The following is a 21,260-nucleotide window of genomic DNA, read 5'->3' on the forward strand; positions in this document are numbered from 1 at the left end:
CTGTTTCTATTCATGTACGCCATGTTGGATGTTATGTGGCGTTATCCCACCAGAGGTTGCGCCGCTTTATGACTCGTGGTCCGCAATGTGTGGAAAAACTGTTCATGACTCTTCATGACTTGGGCCCATACGTTCTGGTCTATTAATATCACTGGAATACATTTGCACACTCATTCAGAATGCCCCGTTGGCATCTGGGCTCGCCCAGACAGGAAGCTCAACTTGGAATTCAGTCACATGCACATCTTCTCACAGCGTTTCCCGCAGGACTGCAATCTATTTGCGGTGTAGCGGGTAGACCGTCACCAAACGACACAAATAGCTATGACACATTTGAAAATAAATTTGTAAAATAACATGAAAGGCAAAATAAATTTGATCTTCTGTTGGTAAACAAAACGTAGCTGCCACTGGCACTCCTGCTCATCGAGAGGCGGGGTACACCCTGGACTGGTGGCCAGCCAATCACAGGGCACATATAGACAAACAACCATTCACACTCACATTCATACCTATGGACAATTTGGAGTCGCTAATTAACCTAGCATGTTTTTGGAATGTGGGAGGAAACCGGAGTACCCGGAGAAAACCCGGCCAGAGATGGCCGAGGGTGGAATCGAACTCGGGTCTCCTAGCTGTGTGGCCTGTGTGCTAACCACCAGTCCATAATACAGTCATTAAGTTTCAAAAATTCATGAATTAATTAATTGATCGCTGTCTTGTGGTTGACTATCGCCAATTATTAGTCAAATCAAATGCAATACATTCATTCATTCATTCATTTTCTACCTCTTATCCTCACGAGGGACGCAGGGGTGCTGGAGCCTATCCCAGCTGTCTTCAGGCGAGAGGCGGGGTACACCCTGGACTGGTGGCCAGCCAATCACAGGGCACATATAGACAAACAACCATTCACACTCACATTCACACCTGTGGCCTATTAACCTAGCATGTTTTTGGAATGTGGGAGCAAACCGGAGTACCCGTAAAAAACCCAGCCAGAGATGGCCGAGGGTGGAATTGAACCCCGGTCTCCTAGCTGTGTGGCCTGCGCGCTAACCACTCAGTCCATAATACACTCATTAAGTTTCAAAAATTCATAAACTAATTAATTGATCTTGTGGTTGACTATAGCCTATTATTAGTCAAGTCAAATACTGCAATACATTCACGCAGTGGGTGCTGGAGCCTATCCCAGCTGTCTTCGGGCGAGAGGCGGGGTACACCCTGGACTGGTGGCCAGCCAATCACAGGGCACATTTAGACAAACAACCATTCACACTCACATTCATACCTATGGACAATTTGGAGTCGCTAATTAACCTAGCATGTTTTTGGAATGTGGGAGGAAACCGGAGTACGCACGCACGGGGAGAACATGCAAACTCCACACAGAGATGGTCGACGGTGGAATCGAACTCGTGTCTCCTAGCTGCGAGCCTGTGTGCTAACCGCTCGTCAGCCGTAAAAATACATAAAATACAAAAATGGCCCCCCTGGTATCCTTTTGACTTTCAGTATGTGGCCCTCGGTGGAAAAGGTTTGAACACCCCAGCTTGGGCCGGAGAATTCTTCTGCTTAATACACCACTTGTGTACATTTTTGTCTGTGCAGCAACCAGGGAGGGGGTTTGCAGTCTGCCTTGCATCATGGAGAAGGAAGACGTAAAGGTCCTCAACAAGGGGGAAGAAGAAGAGATGGTCAGCAGTCTCCATTTTTGCGTCGGTTCAAATGTTCCGTGTGTTCACACTGTGCCACCCTGCAGGAGCTGCAGGGCTTCCGCCTGTGCCGCTGGCGCCTGGCACTGGTGGGTCTCGGGGTGCTCTGTACAGGGGGCTTCCTACTCCTGCTGCTCTACTGGATGCCGGAGTGGTGCGTCAAGTCCACCTGCGTTCCTACCACTGCTCGTGATGCTGAAGTGGTGTTGCTCCGCTCCACGGTTGGTGGTCATTAACGTTCAGCAGAACCATAAATCAGATGGCAGCAGGTTTTTGGTCTGTACTCCTCATTCAATCAAGTTTTGTTGTTGACCAGGATGAATTCCGTCGCTGGTTCCTGGCTAAGGTTCGAGTGCTTTTAGCCCCAGGGAGCAACCCCTTCCACAGCCTGGAGACCCAGACCACCTCCCCGTCTTCATGTCCCTTTTCCTCTTCCTCTGCATCTCTGGCCAATGGAGACCCGCAGCACCCTCAGGAGCTCAGCAGAAGATACGTGGACTACCAGCCCACACAGGCAGGAAGAAGTCATTGTTTTCATGTCACAATAGTATTAGAATGTATCACAATCACAACCTGAAGACGTTATACACACTTATTAGGTACTTGTACACCCCTCCCTGTGTCTTTCAGATTCGTTATTTTACACTCCACAGTACCAAGTACTTTTGGAATGACAGAGTGCAGAACTTTGAAGTATTAACGTAAGTTAAATACATGTAATGTGCACCTTTTTGATACGCACGGTACTGCATAGTTGGGGATGCAGGTACCGTAAACCCTCATGTGTCCGCTTTGGCCCGACAGTGGTCTGGAGGATCTCCACGTTAGCTGTGCCGCTCTCCACTCGGAGCACGGCAGAGGCCTAACCAGGAACCAGCAAGAGTACAGGTAATTACCACTATAACAGGTCATAATAATCATAATAATAGCATGTAATAAGTATCCATTCACTGTTTGTCCTGTTTGGCACGCCACCAAAAGTCTTTTTTTGAGTTTTGGCTTCCTGTGCACCCTTGATTTACGTTTACGCTGTAATTTTTTTATGTTTTTTATTTTAGGAAACTGTTCTTCGGAGTGAATGAAATTGAAGTAAAAGTGCCTTCTGTTTTCAAGCTGCTTATCAAAGAGGTAATACTGTCAACTTCAACTTTTGTTGTTGTTAGCATATTAGTTTAAACCGGCGCCAGCTAGTCTCAAAGGTGTCATAACTACAACCTGGTGTGTGCGCTAAAACAACAGAGTGCATTTGTTTTATGTAGGGTTGGGCATTATTTGAATTGGAGCAATTCCAGTTCCGATTCCGGTTCCTAACAATTCTCAATTCCGATTATTTTCAGAGGGACGGTGATAAAAAGTTTGCATGGTTATAATGAGGATGCTAACCAAAGTTCTTGGATCAAATGACTGTCTCCATGTTGTTGTTTTTTTAATGACCTTTTTATGGATTACTTACGAATTACCATGAATTTCTCCCAGGGCTATTCATAACCAGTATATAACTATCAAACCATTGAACATGAACATAAATATTTTGACTCTTTATATAGGAGTACACGTTCACAAAGCATGAGTATTTTTGGCACATGTCCTGTTGTTTGTGTTGGAGAGTTTTATTTTAAGTATTAAATTAGAAAAGCCATCTAAAAATCTAAACTAAAACTAAAATCTCTTACCATGCTGTTAACTGCTCCCTTCAGAGAGCAGCACAAACTGGGTCTAACAAGGACAGAAAAACGCTGCACAACTGTGCAAGAAGAAACAAAGAAACAAACAAGAATTATTCCATATGATCGGTGTCGGAATCGGTCAATTTCACTCATGGATGATTGGTATCAAAATCGGAATCATAAATCCCTCGTATTTACAAAGTCATAAACAAATTTTCCGTGCTCCAACTACAAAAATATTCCATTTATTGACTTGGAATCCTATATTGTGGAAATTAATTTATCGCTGGCAGGTCTGTAACCAATTAATTAAACCAGGGGTGACTGTAATCATGAAAGACAAAAAAAATCCTTAGCAATCGCACAAACTGGATCTAACAAGGACAGAAAAACGATGTAAAATCTATTAATAAATCATGCTGGAAAAGCCATCTAAAAATCTAAACTAAAACTAAAATCTCTTACCATGCTGTTAACTACTCCCTTCAGAGAGCAGCACAAACTGGGTCTAACAAGGACAGAAAAACGCTGCAGACAAATATCTGAGAGTGTGTAGTTTAAGACAAAGACGCCTCACAGGTCGTCACCTGGCAGCTGCACTAAATAGTAGCCGTCAAACACCAGTGTCAGTATCAACAGTGAAGCGGCCACTTCAGGATGCTGGACTTCATAGCAGGACTGCCAAGAAAAAGCCCAAAAACATTTCCAAGTGATCCCAAACTTTTGAGCGGTAGTGCATGTGTACCTTAATTTAAATGTTTATTGTTTTGGATGATACATCACAAAAACCCCTTCACAAATCCTGTACAATAACATGCAATAAACCTGTGGCTTCAATTGCATGCTCTTAAAGCTAGCATTTTCTCTTGTGGGACGAATAAAGGCATATCTTATCTTAAATAGAATAAATAGAGTTTTTATATTTTGCTTTCACTTCAACATGAGCCCGACTGATCCCCCCATATCTGTTTCTCCTCCTGCAGGTCCTCAATCCTTTCTATATCTTCCAGCTCTGCAGCGTGATATTGTGGTGTGCAGATGAATATTACTATTATGCTGTGGCCATCGTCATCATGTCCGTTATATCCATAGCTACCTCTCTATACACCATCAAAAAGGTAAGCACCTGGAAATCCTGTGCCGTATTTCCCCGTGGGGTCAAACGTCACCACTATTCCGACATCCTTCTAAAACGAATTTCGCTTTGCCAAAATGCTAATGGTATAAGGCATTAGTATCCAAATCAAATGTATTGATTATTGAGATATATTATTCGATATTGGCAGTAGTGGAGCCATGTTTCATTCAGGTGGCCAAGGTGAGGGCGTTACTCACATAGGGTTGGCCATAATGATACCTGAATTGTCGAGGTGGCAAGTGGGGTGGCCATGACCACCATTGGCCACCCCATAGCTTTTGGACTGTCTATTGGAGCAAACGAATAGCCGAGCAGTGACTCAAGGACATGTTTTCAATGCATAGTTCCTGGATTCTGCTCACCATCATGGCGGCCAAACCCGCTCAGAGCATAATACGGAAGTGGATGCCTATTGGCGCTCCTGTTTTAATGGTAATGGTAATGGTTTTATTTCATTTGAACATGCATCAGATTACAATTAAGTGCATCCCATAATCAATTCACAGTTCCACATGTCCAAAAGGAGTAGGAAGAAGCAAAGCTTAGTAAATCCTACCCCTCCATCTGGTACTTTTACAATCAGTAACTGTTACATTTGTTCACTTCCTGCTTTCCTAATATAATTTAAGTTTATTTTAAGTTTTTAATTTTTAATTTTTTTGTACTTCATTTTATTAATTTTTTTATTTTATTTTTAAATTTTTTGTACTATTTTATTTATTTATTTTATTTTATAATTTTTTGTCCCGTACCGAAGTAGGAGGTGATATGAGCATCCAATGACATAATGGGTACCATAGTAAGTGTCAATATAGTAATATATATATATATATATATATATATATATATATATATATATATATGTGTGTGTGTATATATATATATATATGTATATATATGTGTATATATGTATATATATGTGTATATATATATATATATATATATATATATATGTATATATATATATATATATATATATATATATGTGTATATATATATATATGTATATATATATGTATATATATATATATATATATATATGACTGGTTCAAGACTCTTCATCCTTGAATAAATTAAGAAAATAAAAAATTATTCATTCATGAATGAATGAATAATTTTTTATTTGATTTATTTACATGTACTTTATTTTATTTTAAAATTATTATTCATGAATGAATGAATGAAACAATATTTTTTTATTTTATTAATTTATTTAAATTTATTTTATTTTCATTTCATTCATGAATGAATGAATAATTTTTATTAAATTATTTTTTATTTATTTTATTTTTTAACGTAGTCCTAGCATAGAAGTGTTTCAAATGTACTTCTTCCCTGAGATCATATTTCTCCTCTCTTGTAGAGAAGTATTGGATGACATTTTTAGCTAATTGGTTGTTTTTAGCCTTATGCATTATTTTAGCTGTTTGAAGATGAACTATATCAGCAAGTTGAAGTATTTGTCATTTTAGAAATAAGCAGTTAGTATGTTTTCTGTAGGCGGCATTATGAATTATCCTTACTGACCTTTTTTGCAGTACATTTAGCGAGTGAAGATTGCTTTTATAGTTATTAGCCCATATTTCCACACATAACTCGAGAGTTACGAATTTAAGTCAAAGTGAGACTACTTCACCGTTCATGTAAGATTTTATGCTCTCTGTTGCGTGCCGCAGTGAAATGCGTCCGAGTGGAAACAACGCTTAGGCTGAAGTCATATTCCACAGGGTGACCACTCGTGGGGCCGTAGAGTGCCATTGGATGTTGGGATGAAAATGAACTCCTGCTTCGAGACTCACGTGTTTTTGCTCCCCACAGGTGCCCGGGTCATTGAAATGGAAAACATTGAGTGAAATATCTCTTTTTCTCTCCTCTTCATCTTCTAGCAATATGTCATGCTTCATGATATGGTGGCAGCTCACAGTATTGTCCGTGTATCTGTATGCCGAGCCAGCAATGGTTTGTGTGACATATTCTTCTATTTCTGTTCTTTTAGCCTGATTCTGCATCCATTTAACATCTATTATGATCTATTAAAAATCATTATTAGCTTTTCCCTGCATCTTCTCTCCTGCTAGATATTGAAGAAGTTTTGTCTACTGATCTGGTGCCTGGTGATGTCATGGTCATCCCCAGCAACGGGACCATTATGCCATGCGATGCCGTGCTGGTCAGCGGCACCTGCATTGTCAACGAAAGCATGCTTACAGGTTGGGAATGATTTTTAATATCGATATCTAAAAATAACAAGGCATGCCCCAAACCTTGGAGATGCTGGTCCTAATGTGAGTTCTCCCATCAGGCGAAAGCGTTCCTGTGACAAAGACCAACCTTCCAAACCAGTTGCCAGGCGACAGTGGCGATGAACCCGTGAGTGCCTACAGCACCGAGGAGCACAAGAGACACACGCTCTTCTGTGGCACTAACGTCATCCAGACGCGTTTCTACAGCGGCGAACTCGTCAAAGCCGTGGTGGTCCGCACAGGTGCCAGCAGACGCCGGGTCCACGCGCTGCGTCTGTTGACCAGCTTTTTTTTTTTCACCGTCCGCTTCTTGCTCTCACCCCAGGCTTCAGCACAGCCAAAGGCCAGTTGGTGCGCTCCATCCTTTACCCCAAACCCACCGACTTCAAGCTCTACCATGATGCCTACCTTTTCCTCTTGTGTTTGGTGGGCGTGGCTGGGATTGGCTTTGTCTACTCCATCGTCTTCAGCATCATGAAAAAGGTAATCTTTAAAACGGAGATGCACATGATCTTCATTTCCGGCTTCTCCAGGCTAGTATTTTTATTTTATTTTTTTTTTCTTCTTTATTTCGAACATGAAAAACATCAAACAAACCAATCAAAATCATTCATTCATGATTCATGATGATCATGTGCTGGAGTCTATCCCAGCTGTCTTCAGGCGAGAGGCGGGGTACACCCCGGACTGGTGGCCAGCCAATCACAGGGCACATATAGACAAACAACCATTCACACTCACATTCATACCTATGGACAATTTGGAGTCGCTAATTTTAAAATAAAATAAAATGCATGTAAATTAATAAAATAAAACATTATTCATTCATTCATGAATGAATAATTTTTTATTTTCTTAATTTATTTTCATTTATTTAATTTTTTTTTTGTCACGTACCGAAGTACGAGGTGATACGACCATACAATTACATAATGGGTACCATAGTATATAGTTACAGTTACTGACAGTAACTATGGTACCCATTATGTCATTTGATGGTCATATCACCTCGTACTTCAGTACATGACAAAAAAATAAAATAAAAAATTAAATAAAGTACAAAAAATTTAAAAATAACATAAAAAATTAATAAAATAAAATACAAAAAATTGAAAAATAAAAAAACTTAAAAAAAAACTTAAACCATATTAGGAAAGCAGGAAGTGAACAAATGTAACAGTTACTGATTGTAAAAGTACCAGATGGAGGGGTAGGATTTAATAAGCTTTGCTTCTTCCTACTCCTTTTGGACATGTGGAACTGGGAACTGATTATGGGATGCACTCAATTGTAATCTGATGCATGTTCAAATGAAATTAAACCATTACCATAAAATACCTCAAATTAAATAATCACTTGAGTCTTACTACTTCCCATGTATGATACCGATAGCCGCTGTACTTGAATGTTTTTCCAACGGAAGCTCGATGATAAAGAGTTTATTAGCGAGAACAAGCTGTCATCCTTTCTGGCTCCTCAGGTGCCGGCCAAGACCATCATCATCGAGTCCCTGGACATCATCACCATCACTGTTCCGCCAGCGCTGCCGGCGGCCATGACGGCTGGTATCGTGTATGCCCAGCGGCGCCTCAAAGAAATTGGAATTTTTTGCATCAGCCCCCAAAGAATTAATATCTGCGGGCAGATCAACCTGGTCTGCTTTGACAAGGTGAGTCCTGCGTTCCAGGTGTCGGTTAGTGTTCTATCTCGGTCCAGTAAGTATAATATTGTTATCATATTTTCTAGACAGGAACGCTTACAGAAGATGGCTTGGACCTATGGGGAGTCCAGAGAGTTGAGAATGGAAGGTCAGCGTTTTATCTGCACGGATGTTTTAAAAACTGGTTGTGACATTTGTCCAATACCCTAATTTTCCTGGTCAACATTTATTGGATTTTTTGTTGAGTCCTCGTTTCTTTCGTTTCCAGATTCCAGCAATCGGAAGAGAAAGCCTACAAGGAGAATCTGGTCAAGTCCCAGTTTGTCGCTTGCATGGCCACCTGCCACTCCCTCACCAAAATAGACGGTCAGCTATCTGGGGACCCGCTGGACCTGAAAATGTTTGAGGCCACCGGCTGGGTGAGCTCTGTACCTGCAGTAGTATTTTTAACGGAATACGTGACGGTACTTTGTCGCCACACTCGCCTCTGGGCATTTGAGAGTAAATATTTGTCACAAATGTAAGCAAATTAAGTCTACATTAAGTATTTTCAAACATAAACGTGGCTGAATGAAGTAATATGAGACAGGAGCCACCAGGAAGTACAGAAAAAATAGAAGCAAAAAAAAAAAACAAGAAGAAGGAACTCTCCCAGTGCTAATGTGTGAGTTTAAATGTGGTCTTATGATATGATATGAATATCATGTCTAGAGGGCTCTAATAAGTCATTCATTTTCTACCGCTTATCCTCACAAGGGTTGGGGGGGTGCTGGAGCCTATGCCAGCTGTCTTCGGCAAGAGGCGGGGTACACCCTGGACTGGTGGCCAGCCAATCACAGGGCACATATAGACAAACAACCATTCACACTCGCATTCATACCTATGGACAATTTGGAGTCACCAATTAACCTAGCATGTTTTTGGAATGTGGGAGGAAACCAGAGTACCCGGAGAAAACCCACGCATGCACGGGTAGAACATGCAAACTCCACACAGAGATGGCCGAGGGTGGAATCGAACTTGGGTCTTCCAGCTGTGAGGTCTATGCACTAACCACTTGCACGCCGTGCAGCCACAAGCTAACCAGTTATCCTCAACTTAATTTCTTCCAAACTTAATGAATTTACCACTTCCACACGGAATGGGAGGATGTTTTTTCCCCACTCTATCATGTGGACATGCCATGGATGACTTCATGACTTAATGCGGTGTTAAGGTAATCTAATATAAAGTCAATGTTTCTTGCCATTACTGCCGCCTAGTGGCCAATTAACCTAGCATGTTTTTGGAATGTGGGAGGAAACTGGAGTACCCGGAGAAAACCCACGCATGCACGGGGAGAACAAATGGGAACAAATGAAGCATCTTCACCAACGCTAACCAGTCCTGTTGCTTTCGTCCTTTAGAACCGTGATAAAATTAAAAAAATAAATTAAAAAATGTTGAAATTAAAAATTAAAATTACATTTTTTTAATTTTATTTTAAAATGTTTAAAATTTTTAAACAATTGAAATTTTTTATTTTTTTTTAATTTTTTTAATTTTTATTTTTTTATTTTTTTTAATTTTAATTTTATTATCATTATTTTAATTTTACACATACTGAAGTACGAGGTGATATGGCCATACAATGACATAATGTGGGAGGAAACCGGAGTACCCGGAGAAAACCCACGCATGCACGGGGAGAACAAATGGGAGCAAATGAAGCATCTTCACCAACGCTGACCAGTCCTGTTGCTTTCGTCCTTTAGAACCGTGATAAAATTAAAAAATGTTGAAATTAAAATTATTTTTTTAATTTTATTTTAAAATGTTAAAAAATTTTAAATGTTTACATTTTTTTAATTTTGTTTATTTTTTATTTTATTATCATTATTTATTTTAATTTTACACGTACTGAAGTACGAGGTGATATGACCATATAATGACATAATGTGGGAGGAAACCGGAGTACCCGGAGAAAACCCACGCATGCACGGGGAGAACATGCAAACTCCACACAGAGATTGCCGAGGGTGGAATTGAACTCGGGTGTCCTAGTTGTGAGTCCTGTGTGCTAACCACTCGTCCACCGTGTAGCGCGCCTCTAATAATGTTAACTCAGATGTATTTAGAAGGTGGTAAACAGGCTCTAACTACAAAAATATTCCATTTATAAGCGAGGACTACTTTGGTCGGTTCTGGACCCAACTAGTAGTTCCGATATCGGGTATTAGGTACATCGTTACTTAGTTTCACAGACTCAGGGAAGAGCGTGTCAAATATAGCTATTGGCTTTCATATTTATTTATTTTTTTTCTTTCAGATCCTGGAGGAAGCCACCGAGGAAGAAACATCTCTCCACAACCGCATCATGCCTACTGTGGTTCGACCGCCAAAGCAGCTGTTGCCTCCAGAGCCCGTATTACCAGACCAGGACATGGTAAGTTTGATTAGTAATGTTTGTCATAATGACAAGCCACCTTTGTTTTGCAATATCCTTGTTTTCATGTGTTCATTCTGCTCTGTTCTTTTTCCCAATCCAGGAACTGTATGACCTGTCTGTAAGTCGGCTGCTCCCTTTTCCATGAATTTCCTTTTTGTTCCTTTTGTACAGCAGTCGTATGCGCTTCAATCTTGTTTCTTTCTTATTTCTAGTCGCAATACGAAATAGGTATTGTGCGGCAGTTTCCATTTTCCTCTGCACTCCAGAGGATGAGCGTGGTGGCTCGTCTCTTGGGGGAGAAACGTATGGACGCCTACATGAAGGGGGCGCCAGAGGTGGTGGCTCGCCACTGCAAGACCGACACGGGTGAGTTCTATTGAGTCATTAGGTACAACAGTAGCAACACACGCAGGCTTTCGTGTTCAATCCTAAACACGTGTTCCTCTTTGGACGAAATAGAAATTGCAACACTCGGTATCTCGCTGTCTCTTTGTAGTGCCGGACAATTTTCCAGAGATTTTGGAGGGATACACCAAGCAAGGTTTCCGAGTAATAGCGCTGGCTCACCGTCGACTGGAATCCAAACTCACGTGGCACAAAGTCCAGAACATAAGCAGGTAGACTTCATTTATGAACGCACAAAATCAAAAGATGTGACGACGTAGCTGCATAGCTAGGTAGGGGTGCAGCAGTACAGGTAACCCACGCTAATGTTTATGATCATTATGAAATGATATTTAAATGAAGCATGACAATGAAATTGTTGTATACTGGGAGGTAGATCTCAAATAAAAATATTGATATCACATACAGAAAAAAGGAAGGACGTGGGAGTGGTCCAATTTAGGCCAGTATGCTGTACTACAGTTGTGGTTCGGTTATTGCTCCCTGGCTATATCAGTTTTCCAGAAATTAATTAATAAATTAGCATATCTTTACCGCTGCATGAAGTCATGAAGTTAGCCGTGGCATGTTGGACGTGATAGAATGGGGAAAAAAGTCATCCTCCCATTCCATGTGGAAGTGGTACATTCATTCATTCATTTCTACCGCTTTTTCCTCACAAGGGTCACTGGGGGTGCTGGAGCCTATCCCAGCTGTCTTCGGGCGTGAGACTGGTCGCCAGCCAATCACAGGGCACATATAGGCAAACAACCATTCACACTCACATTCATACCTATGGACAATTTGGAGTCGCCAATTAGCCTAGCATGTTTTTGGAATGTGGGAGGAAACCGGAGTACACGGTTGGTACACCCTGGACTGGTGGCCAGCCAATCACAGGGCACATATAGACAAACAACCATTCACATTCATACCTATGGACAATTTGGAGTCGCTAATTAACCTAGCATGTTTTTAAAATAAAGTGGTTGGGCCACACTGAGCAGCAACAATTGCAATCAAGTTAACTTGCAATCAAGTTAACTTGCAACTGGAAAAATGCCTCACCGTGTGTTCGTGTTTTAACTCTGGGAATACATAACAGCACGGTGTCGGAAGCCCTGAGGGTCCGCAAGGGTTCATAACTTAAAAGCAATTCAGGTTCAAATAACGTCCATGTCTACCTTCCTGTGACTAGAGAACACATCGAGACCAACATGGAGTTCCTGGGTCTAATAATCATGCAGAACAAACTGAAGAGCGAAACGCCCGGGGTGCTGCTGGAGCTCCGCAGAGCCAACATCCGCACAGTCATGGTGACCGGTAAGCTTTAGTCTCCCGTCTGTTTATATCTGTGCACATCATCGCCGCCGTAGCCGACATGTTTCTCCTTCAATGTTTCTTTTTTTTAGGCGACAACATGCTGACAGCCGTCTCCGTGGCCCGCGACTGCGGTATGATCCCCCCGCAGGACACCGTCATAATTGCAGACGCCATCCCGCCGCATGATGGGCATACCGCCAGAATCACCTGGAGATATGCCGACAAGCCAAGCATGGCGGCGTGTGTGGAGGTGAGGATGCAGCCTGAAATGCCTCTACTTGGAACTAGGCGTGGAACGGCATTGTAACCTTGGCCAAAAATGTCATGGCTGCAGGGTATTCCAATTACAGCTCTAATACGTGTTTTGAAACTTGTTTCTTAAAAAGAGAAGAAATGTGAAGGCAAAACAGTCATTTTTAAATCATAACAGGATATAAGAGGTAAAGACATGTATTTGGCCAAGAAGTGTTCTTGCACAGATGCAACCTTTTTTAGATGAGAATGGGATTTTAGACACTTTCCAGTCAGGTTACAGGGCCTTTCATAGCACTGAGTCTGCACTTTTAAAGGTTTTTAACGACCTATTTTTATTTATTTTTATTTTTTATTTTATTTTATTTTTTTTTATTTTTTTTTATTTTTATTAATTTTAATTTTAATTTTAATTTTAATTTTAATTTTAATTTTAATTTTAATTTTAATTTTAATTTTAATTTTAATTTTAATTTTAATTTTAATTTTAATTTTAATTTTAATTTTAATTTTAATTTTAATTTTAATTTTAATTTTAATTTTAATTTTAATTTTAATTTTAATTTTAATTTTAATTTTAAACTGACTCTGGTGGTTCAGCCATTTTAGTGCTTTTAGACCCGACTGCTGCTTTTGACACAGTGGACCGTACCATTCTTTTATCTCGCCTGGAGAACTGTGGGGGATCTTACTCCTCCACTGCTCCCCTTGACTGTGGAGTCCCGCAAGGATCAATTCTTGGGCCCATTTTATTTGCCCTCTACTTGGTCCCACTTGGTACATTACTTAAAAAGCATGGCATCTCCTATCAACCAATATACTTGCCACTCGCAAAAAATGACCATGCCCCCCTGACACCCCTTCTCGAGTGCTTAAGGGATTTCAAGGCTTGGCTGGCTCACAACTTTTTAAGGCTTAACGAGCAGAAGACTGAAGCTATCCTCCTGATTTTAAAGTCAATAAACAAATTGATGCAGTTTTAAAATCCTTTTATCTAAAATTAAATCTTTTTTATCTTTGCGACACTTTGAGCAAGTCATGCACGCTTTTATTTCATCACGTCTGGACTACTGTAATGCACTTTATTCTGGAATTAGCCAAAAGTCTCTCTCCCGCTTACAGTTAGTCCAGAATTCTGGAATTCAGAATTAACAGGAACCAAAAAGGGGGAGCACATCACGCCTATTCGCTTTAGGATTGATTTTAAGATTTTATTGTTTGTTTTTAAAGCGTTGAATGGGATGGCACTCAAATACATCTCGGACCTCATCCAAATTTACTCTCGAGCGCGGTCACTGAGGTCTGAGACTTAAGACCAGGGGGGACCGAGCCTTTTCTGTGGTTGGCCCCAAGTAAAAAAGGCCCCCAACATCGAAAGCTTTAAGTCTCGTCTTAAAACCCACTTTTATTCTCTGGCTTTTAACTCGTCCTGTGTCTTTTTATTTTAATTGGTTTTATTTTTTATATTTTTATTGCTTTGCTTCTTAATTATAATATTTTAGTATATATTTTACTATTTAATTTCTTATTTGATCTTTTAGTTTTGGATTAAATTCAATTTGTACCTTTTATTCATTGTATTTTATTTTTGGAAAATGTTGGAGGACAGCTTTGCTGTCATCCTCTTGCAGGGGCTGGGGCCACCACAGAGTCATAGAAGGTCTTCAGGAGGGGCCCCCTGTCCCCCAAAGGACCTCAGCCTCCTGAGCAGATCTGATCTGACCTTTTTTTCTAAAGTGCAGTTGTGATGTCAGTCCAGTCCAGCTTATAGTACTTCTAAGATGTCAGCATCTGGATGTCCACTGGTACGTAACCTGCATTGAAATGCTGCTTTTAGGAGGTGAACATCAGCCTGGACGATGTTTGCCACATGGATGAACCCAGACAACAGGAGCGGTACCATTTTGCCATGAACGGAAAGTCATTTTCCGTCATTTCCGAGCATTTCCCAGATCTCCTTCAAAAGGTATGATGTCTTTCAAGAGAGAGTACATTCAAAGACTTTGTTATTGCTAACACCCGATCGTCTTTGTAGCTGGTGCTGCATGGAACAGTGTTTGCCAGGATGGCCCCGGATCAGAAGACGCAGCTCATTGAGGCCCTGCAGGACGTGGAGTGAGTATACGTGAATCCCTTCGATGTCTTCCACACGTTTACTTGATTAGCTGTCATTTATTTGCTCACAGCTACTTTGTGGGAATGTGTGGCGATGGAGCCAACGACTGCGGGGTACGTCCCACATCTCGAGGAGAGACCGTGGCAGGTGGCAGCCCGGTGTTGAAACAAACATATATTTTTTTTTTTCGTTTTTTTTTAGGCTTTAAAGAGGGCTCATGGTGGCATCTCGCTGTCAGAGCTGGAAGCTTCCGTAGCCTCTCCCTTCACCTCCCGAACACCCAACATCTCGTGTGTCCCGAGCCTCATCAGGTTGGTTTAACTTCATTTGGGTTCTTTTCTCTTCTTTACTTTTATTTTTATTATTATTATTATTTTTATACTTTTTTATTTTTTATTTTTTTTATACATTATTATTATTTTTTTATACTTTATTAATTTTTTTTTTTTTTAACAAAACGTCAACATTAATACAAACAAAAAGATATCCTTGTCATGGTGCAATTTGAGTCATTTCTCTTGTTTCCTATTTTTAAAAAATATCTTTAATTTTTTCTTTTTTTTTTAAACAAAACGTCAACATTAATACAAACAAACTCAAACAAAGAAATACAATTTAGTTATTTCACATTCTTTGTCATGGTGCAATTTGAGTCATTTCTCCTTTCCTTTTTTTTTTTAAATCTAATTTATTTTTTCAATTTTTAAACAAAACGCCATCATTAATACAATCAAACTCAAACAAAAAATATAATTTAGTTATTTCACATTCTTTGTCATGGTGCAATTTGAGTCTCGTTTCCTTTTTTTATATACTTTATTTTTTCAATTTTTTTTTTAACAAAATGTCAACATTAATACAAACAAACTCAAACAAAAAAATACAATTTAGTTATTTCACATTCCTTGTCATGGTGCAATTTGAGTCTTTTCTCTTGTTTCCTTTTTTTATAAACTTTATTTTTTCAATTTTTTTAAACAAAACTTCAACATTAATACAAACAAACTCAAAACAAAAAGATATCCTTGTCATGGTGCAATTTGAGTCATTTCTCTTGTTTACTTTTTTATATACTTTATTTTTTCAATTTATTTTAAACAAAACGTCAACATTAATACAAACAAGCTCAAAACAAAAAGATACAATTTAGTTATTTCACATTCTTTGTCATGGTGCAATTTGAGTCTCTTGTTTCCTTTTATTATAATTTATTTTTTCAATTTTTTTAAACAAAACATCAACATTAATACAAACAAACTCAAACCAAAAAATACAATTTAGTTATTTCACATTTCTTGTCATGGTGCAATTTGAATCATTTCTCTTGTTTCCTTTTTTTTCTTTATTTTTTAATTTTTTTAATTTTTTTTCAATTTTTTGTTAAACAAAATGTCAACATTAATACAAACAAACTCAAACAAAAAGATGCAATTTAGTTATTTCACATTCCTTGTCATGGTGCAATTTGAATCATTTCTCTTGTTTCCTTTTTTTTTCTTTATTTTTTTATTTTTTAAATATTTTTTATTTTTTTTTAAACAAAATGTCAACATTAATACAAACAAACTCAAACAAAAAGATGCAATTTAGTTATTTCACATTCCTTGTCATGGTGCAATTTGAATCATTTCTCTTGTTTCCTTTTTTTTTCTTTATTTTTTAAATATTTTTTTATTTTTTTTTAAACAAAATGTCAACATTAATACAAACAAACTCAAACAAAAAGATGCAATTTAGTTATTTCACATTCCTTGTTATGGTGCAATTTGAGTCTTTTCTCTTGTTTCCTTTTTTTATAATTTATTTTTTCAATTTTTTTAAACAAAACATCAACATTAATACAAACAAACTCAAAACAAAAGGAGGGCACTGGACATACACAGTATACAATTTAGTTATTTCACATTCCTTCTCATGGTGCAATTTGAGTCATTTCTCTTGTTTTTTTATACTTTATTTTTTCATTTTTTTTAAACAAAACGTCAACATTAATGCAAACAAAGTCAAAACAAAAAGATACAATTTAGTTATTTCACATTCCTTGTCATGGTGAAATTTGAGTAATTTTTCTTGTTTACTTTTATTTAACACAAAAAATACATTTGATGCTGACTGTTTTTAATTTTTTTTACTTCTTTTCCAGGGAGGGCCGCGCTGCTCTCATGACCTCCTTTTGTGTGTTCAAGTTCATGGCTCTTTATAGCATCATCCAGTACATCAGCGTCACCCTCCTTTACTCCGTATGTACTCCTCTTTCTGCACTCCATGGAGACCCGGAACATTCATGACAACTCCTCTTTCCCCTCAGATTCTCAGTAACCTTGGAGATTTCCAGTTCCTCTTCATTGATATCGCCATCATTCTTTTCATTGTTTTCACCAGTAAGTTTGGAAATAAGTCGGGAATATGTTTTAAGCAATTGTTTGTTCATGACCGATTTCCGTTTGCTCCACTACCTCCAGTGAGTCTGAACCCAGCCTGGAAGGAGCTGGTTGCACGTCCTCCCCCGTCAGGCCTGATCTCGGCGCCTCTGCTCTTGTCTGTGCTGAGCCAGATCGTAATCTGCTTTGGCTTCCAGATGCTTGCCTTCTTTTGGGTGAAATACCAGCCCTGGTACACCGTGTGGACACCACTTTCAGAGTGAGTGCGTGAGGAACGTCACGCTGAAAAGGCAACACGTTAGAAATGTACAAACATGCACCAATATGAGTTTAAAATGAATGAAACCACAACTCTTAACTTCCCATAATGCATTGCGTCTGAGCAGCAGTCATTGGACTGCCTCCCTCTGTTTGCCTCTAGCTCCCTCTGGTGGACTGAAGCAACATTGCATCCCTTTTTCTATGCTGCTTGTCAAACTCCCATGAAATGCATTATGGAAAACATAAATGATTTTTTTTAACAATAAGAACATTCAAATAATAGTTACAAAATGTAAGAAAACAGCTGCAGAAATGGAAAAACAGAAGTCCAAATATATATATTCCCCGCAATATTATTATTATATATATTAATATATATATATATATTATATGTACTAAATTATATACTAAAATTAAATTAAAAAAATAACATTAAAATTAAGTGCAGTTTTTTTTCTTTTCATTACAAGTGCCGCACATCCATTCTCATGAAATTGCATATGTGTATATATATAATATATATATATATATATATATATATATATACTCAAATATAAAGGCATATCTTAATCTTAAGGCATAAAGGCATATCTTAATCTTAGAAGGCTAAGATCATCACACAGCAACTTATGAATTTATTTTTCACTTTGTGAAGTGAAAAAATTCATAAAAATAAAAAAAAATCATAAAATTACCAGAAGAGAATTTACAAGAAGAATGCTACAACAGCTGCAGAAATGGAAAAACAGAAGTCCAAATATTACGAGAAAAAAGGCCTACGATAGTGAGATATATTCCCCGCAATATTATTAGTATTATATATATTAATTATATATATTAATATATATATTATTATATATACAAAATTATATACTAAAATTAAATAACAAAAATTAACATTAAAATTAAGTGCCGTTTTTTCCCTTTCATTACAACTACCGTACATCCATTCTCATTAAATTGCATGTATGTGTATATATATATATATATATATATATATATATATATATATATATATATATATATATATATATATATATATATATATATATATATATATATATATATATATATATATATATATATATATATATATATATATATATATATATATATATATATATATATATATATGAGCTATGAAAGAACCCACACAATGTCAGGAGGTCATTACTCAACATAACAGCGTGACATCTTAGAAGGCTAAGATCATCACACAGCAACTTATGAATTTATTTTTCACTTTGTGAAGTGAAAAAAATCATAAAATTACCAGAAGAGAATTTACAAGAAGAATGCTACAATAGTTGGAAAATTTGAGTAAAGTAAAAAACAGCAAAAATGTTGGATTTTTTTTTCCATTTTAAATTCTTACTGATACATGTTTGTATATTTCTCAGGTACATCTGTTGTGCGATTAGTTGGGTGTTCGTCATTGGATGACACCGTACATCTGTCTGACTCATATATGTGCCAACCAAAGTTTTTTTATGTAGTAGGTACAGCTTATACATAAGAATATACAATATATTGGACCTCCTGGAACGGCTTAATGATGCTAACCAAGCTATATCGGACATATGTGTACGGTGCTCGAATAAAAATACATATGACTTGTAAGGTGAACACTGACTGTGTGAAAAGAATTGCACAAATTCATTCTTCCGTGGATGCTTTCAGTGCCTGCAATGCCTCATCGCGCGTGAACACGTCCGAGCTGAACCACACAGAAGTGGACGACCACAACATCAGCAACTACGAGAACACCAGCCTTTTCTACGTGTCCTGCTTCCAGTACCTGATTGTTTCCATCATCTTCTCAAAGGGCAAACCTTTCAGGAAACCAAGCTACAAGAATTGTAAGCGCACCTCACGACCGACTTAACTGTACAGTGGTATGAAAAAGTATCTGAACCTTTTGGAATTTCTCACATTTCTGCATAAAATCACCATCAAATGTGATCAGATCTTTGTCAAAATCACAAAACAAAAAAACTGTCTGCTTTAACTAAAACCACCCAAACATGTATAGGTTTTCGTATTTTAATGAGGATAGAATGCAAACAATCACAGAAGGGGGGGTTAGTTAAACACTGTTTAGTTAAAGCAGACACTGTTTTTTGATGAAAAAACAGTGTCTGCTTTAACTAAAACCACCCAAACATTTATAGGTTTTCATATTTTAATGAGGATAACATGCAAACAATGACACAAGGGGGAGGAATAAGTAAGTAATAAGTAACCGCTACAGGACGCGTCTGGTTGAAGTTATTGATGCCAAAGGTGGGGCTACAAATTAAATGTGATGGTTCAGTTACTTATTCCTCCCCCTTCTGTCATTGTTTGCATGCTATCCTCATGAAAACCTATAAATGTTTAGGTGGTTTCAGTTAAAGCAGACACTGTTTTTTGATGAAAAAACAGTGTCTGCTTTAATTAAACAGTGTTTAACTAACTCCCTCTTCTGTCATTGTTTGCATGCTATCCTCATTAAAATATGAAAACCTATAAATGTTTGGGTGGTTTCAGTTAAAGCAGACAGTTTTTTCATCAAAAAACAGTGTCTGCTTTAACTAAACAGTGTTTAACTAACTCCCCCTTTTGTCATTGTTTGAATGCTATCCTTAAAATATGAAAACCTATAAATGTTTGGGTGGTTTCAGTTAAAGCAGACTGTTTTTTCATCAAAAAACTGTCTGCTTTAATTAAACAGTGTTTAACTAACTCCCTATTCAGTCATTGTTTGCATGCTATCCTCATTAAAATATGAACACCTATAAATGTTTGGGCGGTTTCAGTTAAAGCAGACCAGATCACATTTGATGGTGATTTTATGCAGAAATGTGAGAAATTCCAAAAGGTTCAGATACTTTTTCATACCACTGTACTTACTGTACACGCCGCATGCACTTTTACATTGTTGTGTCTTTTGTATTCCCCGCAGGGCAGTTTGTCGTCACTTGTTTGACTTTGTACATTTTCCTGCTGTCCATCATGTTCTACCCTGCTCAAGCCATCGATGACTTCCTGGAGGTAAAAAGCATAACAAGTATGGACTGTGCTGGTGTGTTAGCCACGTTTGAATACAACAAGGTTCATTTTTCCCCATGCAGATTGTGTGTGTTCCAATGGATTGGAGACTAAAGCTCCTCTCCATCATCGTAACCAATGCTGCTGTGTGTTTTGTGGTAGAGGTAAGGCGTGTGTATCAGTGTCGTAGCAATGGGTTGTTTTCCCATGCAGGTTTATGTTTTTCTTTCTCATGCAATGTCTTCATCTTTGTATCTTAGTTTTGTTTTTTTGAGAAGCCGTGAAAACTGTTGCTTTTAAAGCCTCCTCCTGGTATTGAGCAGAAAGACGGCGTCCTAACGAGGAAGAATTGGAACGCATGATAATGGAGGGTTTATGCTGACTTGCTTCACTTAGTGGACCGTGTTAACAAAGCTTCCTAATACTTTGGCTGACTTTGCATACACGCAATGCTTAGCGTGCACGCTAGAGCAGGGCTGTCCAAACTGCGGCACAATCAAATTTTTAACAAGCAAACTAATCATCAGCGTGAAACCCTTAGACGCCACAAAATAATCAGGTTTGATGTTGTAGCTTGAAGATACTTGGAGGTAAATGCATATAAAAATTGAGAAAAATCATTAGTATGAACCAAATTCACTCATCTAATTTGCATATTA

The 21,260-nt window shown here is 38.1% G+C and overlaps 1 protein-coding gene across 5 annotated transcripts in view; it reads left to right on the forward strand.

Annotated features, from left to right (window-relative positions):
• atp13a3 (ATPase 13A3) overlaps positions 1-21,260 on the forward strand; it is a 44,973-nt gene that overhangs the window by 14,669 nt on the left and 9,044 nt on the right. For all 5 annotated transcript variants that reach the window (XR_009129819.1, XM_058072689.1, XM_058072691.1 and 2 more), the window contains exons 3-32: positions 1,615-1,700; positions 1,766-1,939; positions 2,035-2,232; positions 2,349-2,419; positions 2,523-2,606; positions 2,777-2,846; positions 4,369-4,503; positions 6,410-6,482; positions 6,602-6,733; positions 6,826-7,008; positions 7,092-7,249; positions 8,247-8,435; positions 8,513-8,574; positions 8,695-8,845; positions 10,735-10,851; positions 10,955-10,972; positions 11,067-11,220; positions 11,351-11,471; positions 12,437-12,561; positions 12,651-12,811; positions 14,651-14,779; positions 14,849-14,928; positions 15,000-15,042; positions 15,131-15,240; positions 17,073-17,169; positions 17,238-17,310; positions 17,392-17,569; positions 19,252-19,430; positions 20,516-20,604; positions 20,685-20,765. Coding sequence is in view for 4 of the 5 variants with exons in the window: in XM_058072689.1 (XP_057928672.1) it covers positions 1,650-1,700; positions 1,766-1,939; positions 2,035-2,232; positions 2,349-2,419; positions 2,523-2,606; positions 2,777-2,846; positions 4,369-4,503; positions 6,410-6,482; positions 6,602-6,733; positions 6,826-7,008; positions 7,092-7,249; positions 8,247-8,435; positions 8,513-8,574; positions 8,695-8,845; positions 10,735-10,851; positions 10,955-10,972; positions 11,067-11,220; positions 11,351-11,471; positions 12,437-12,561; positions 12,651-12,811; positions 14,651-14,779; positions 14,849-14,928; positions 15,000-15,042; positions 15,131-15,240; positions 17,073-17,169; positions 17,238-17,310; positions 17,392-17,569; positions 19,252-19,430; positions 20,516-20,604; positions 20,685-20,765 (3,486 nt within the window). In the remaining variant the exon portion in view is untranslated. The remainder of the gene's footprint in view (positions 1-1,614; positions 1,701-1,765; positions 1,940-2,034; positions 2,233-2,348; positions 2,420-2,522; positions 2,607-2,776; positions 2,847-4,368; positions 4,504-6,409; positions 6,483-6,601; positions 6,734-6,825; positions 7,009-7,091; positions 7,250-8,246; positions 8,436-8,512; positions 8,575-8,694; positions 8,846-10,734; positions 10,852-10,954; positions 10,973-11,066; positions 11,221-11,350; positions 11,472-12,436; positions 12,562-12,650; positions 12,812-14,650; positions 14,780-14,848; positions 14,929-14,999; positions 15,043-15,130; positions 15,241-17,072; positions 17,170-17,237; positions 17,311-17,391; positions 17,570-19,251; positions 19,431-20,515; positions 20,605-20,684; positions 20,766-21,260) is intronic.

Source organism: Doryrhamphus excisus, chromosome 5 (genome assembly GCF_030265055.1).
Source record: "Doryrhamphus excisus isolate RoL2022-K1 chromosome 5, RoL_Dexc_1.0, whole genome shotgun sequence".
In the NCBI taxonomy this organism is placed as follows: Eukaryota; Metazoa; Chordata; class Actinopteri; order Syngnathiformes; family Syngnathidae; genus Doryrhamphus; species Doryrhamphus excisus.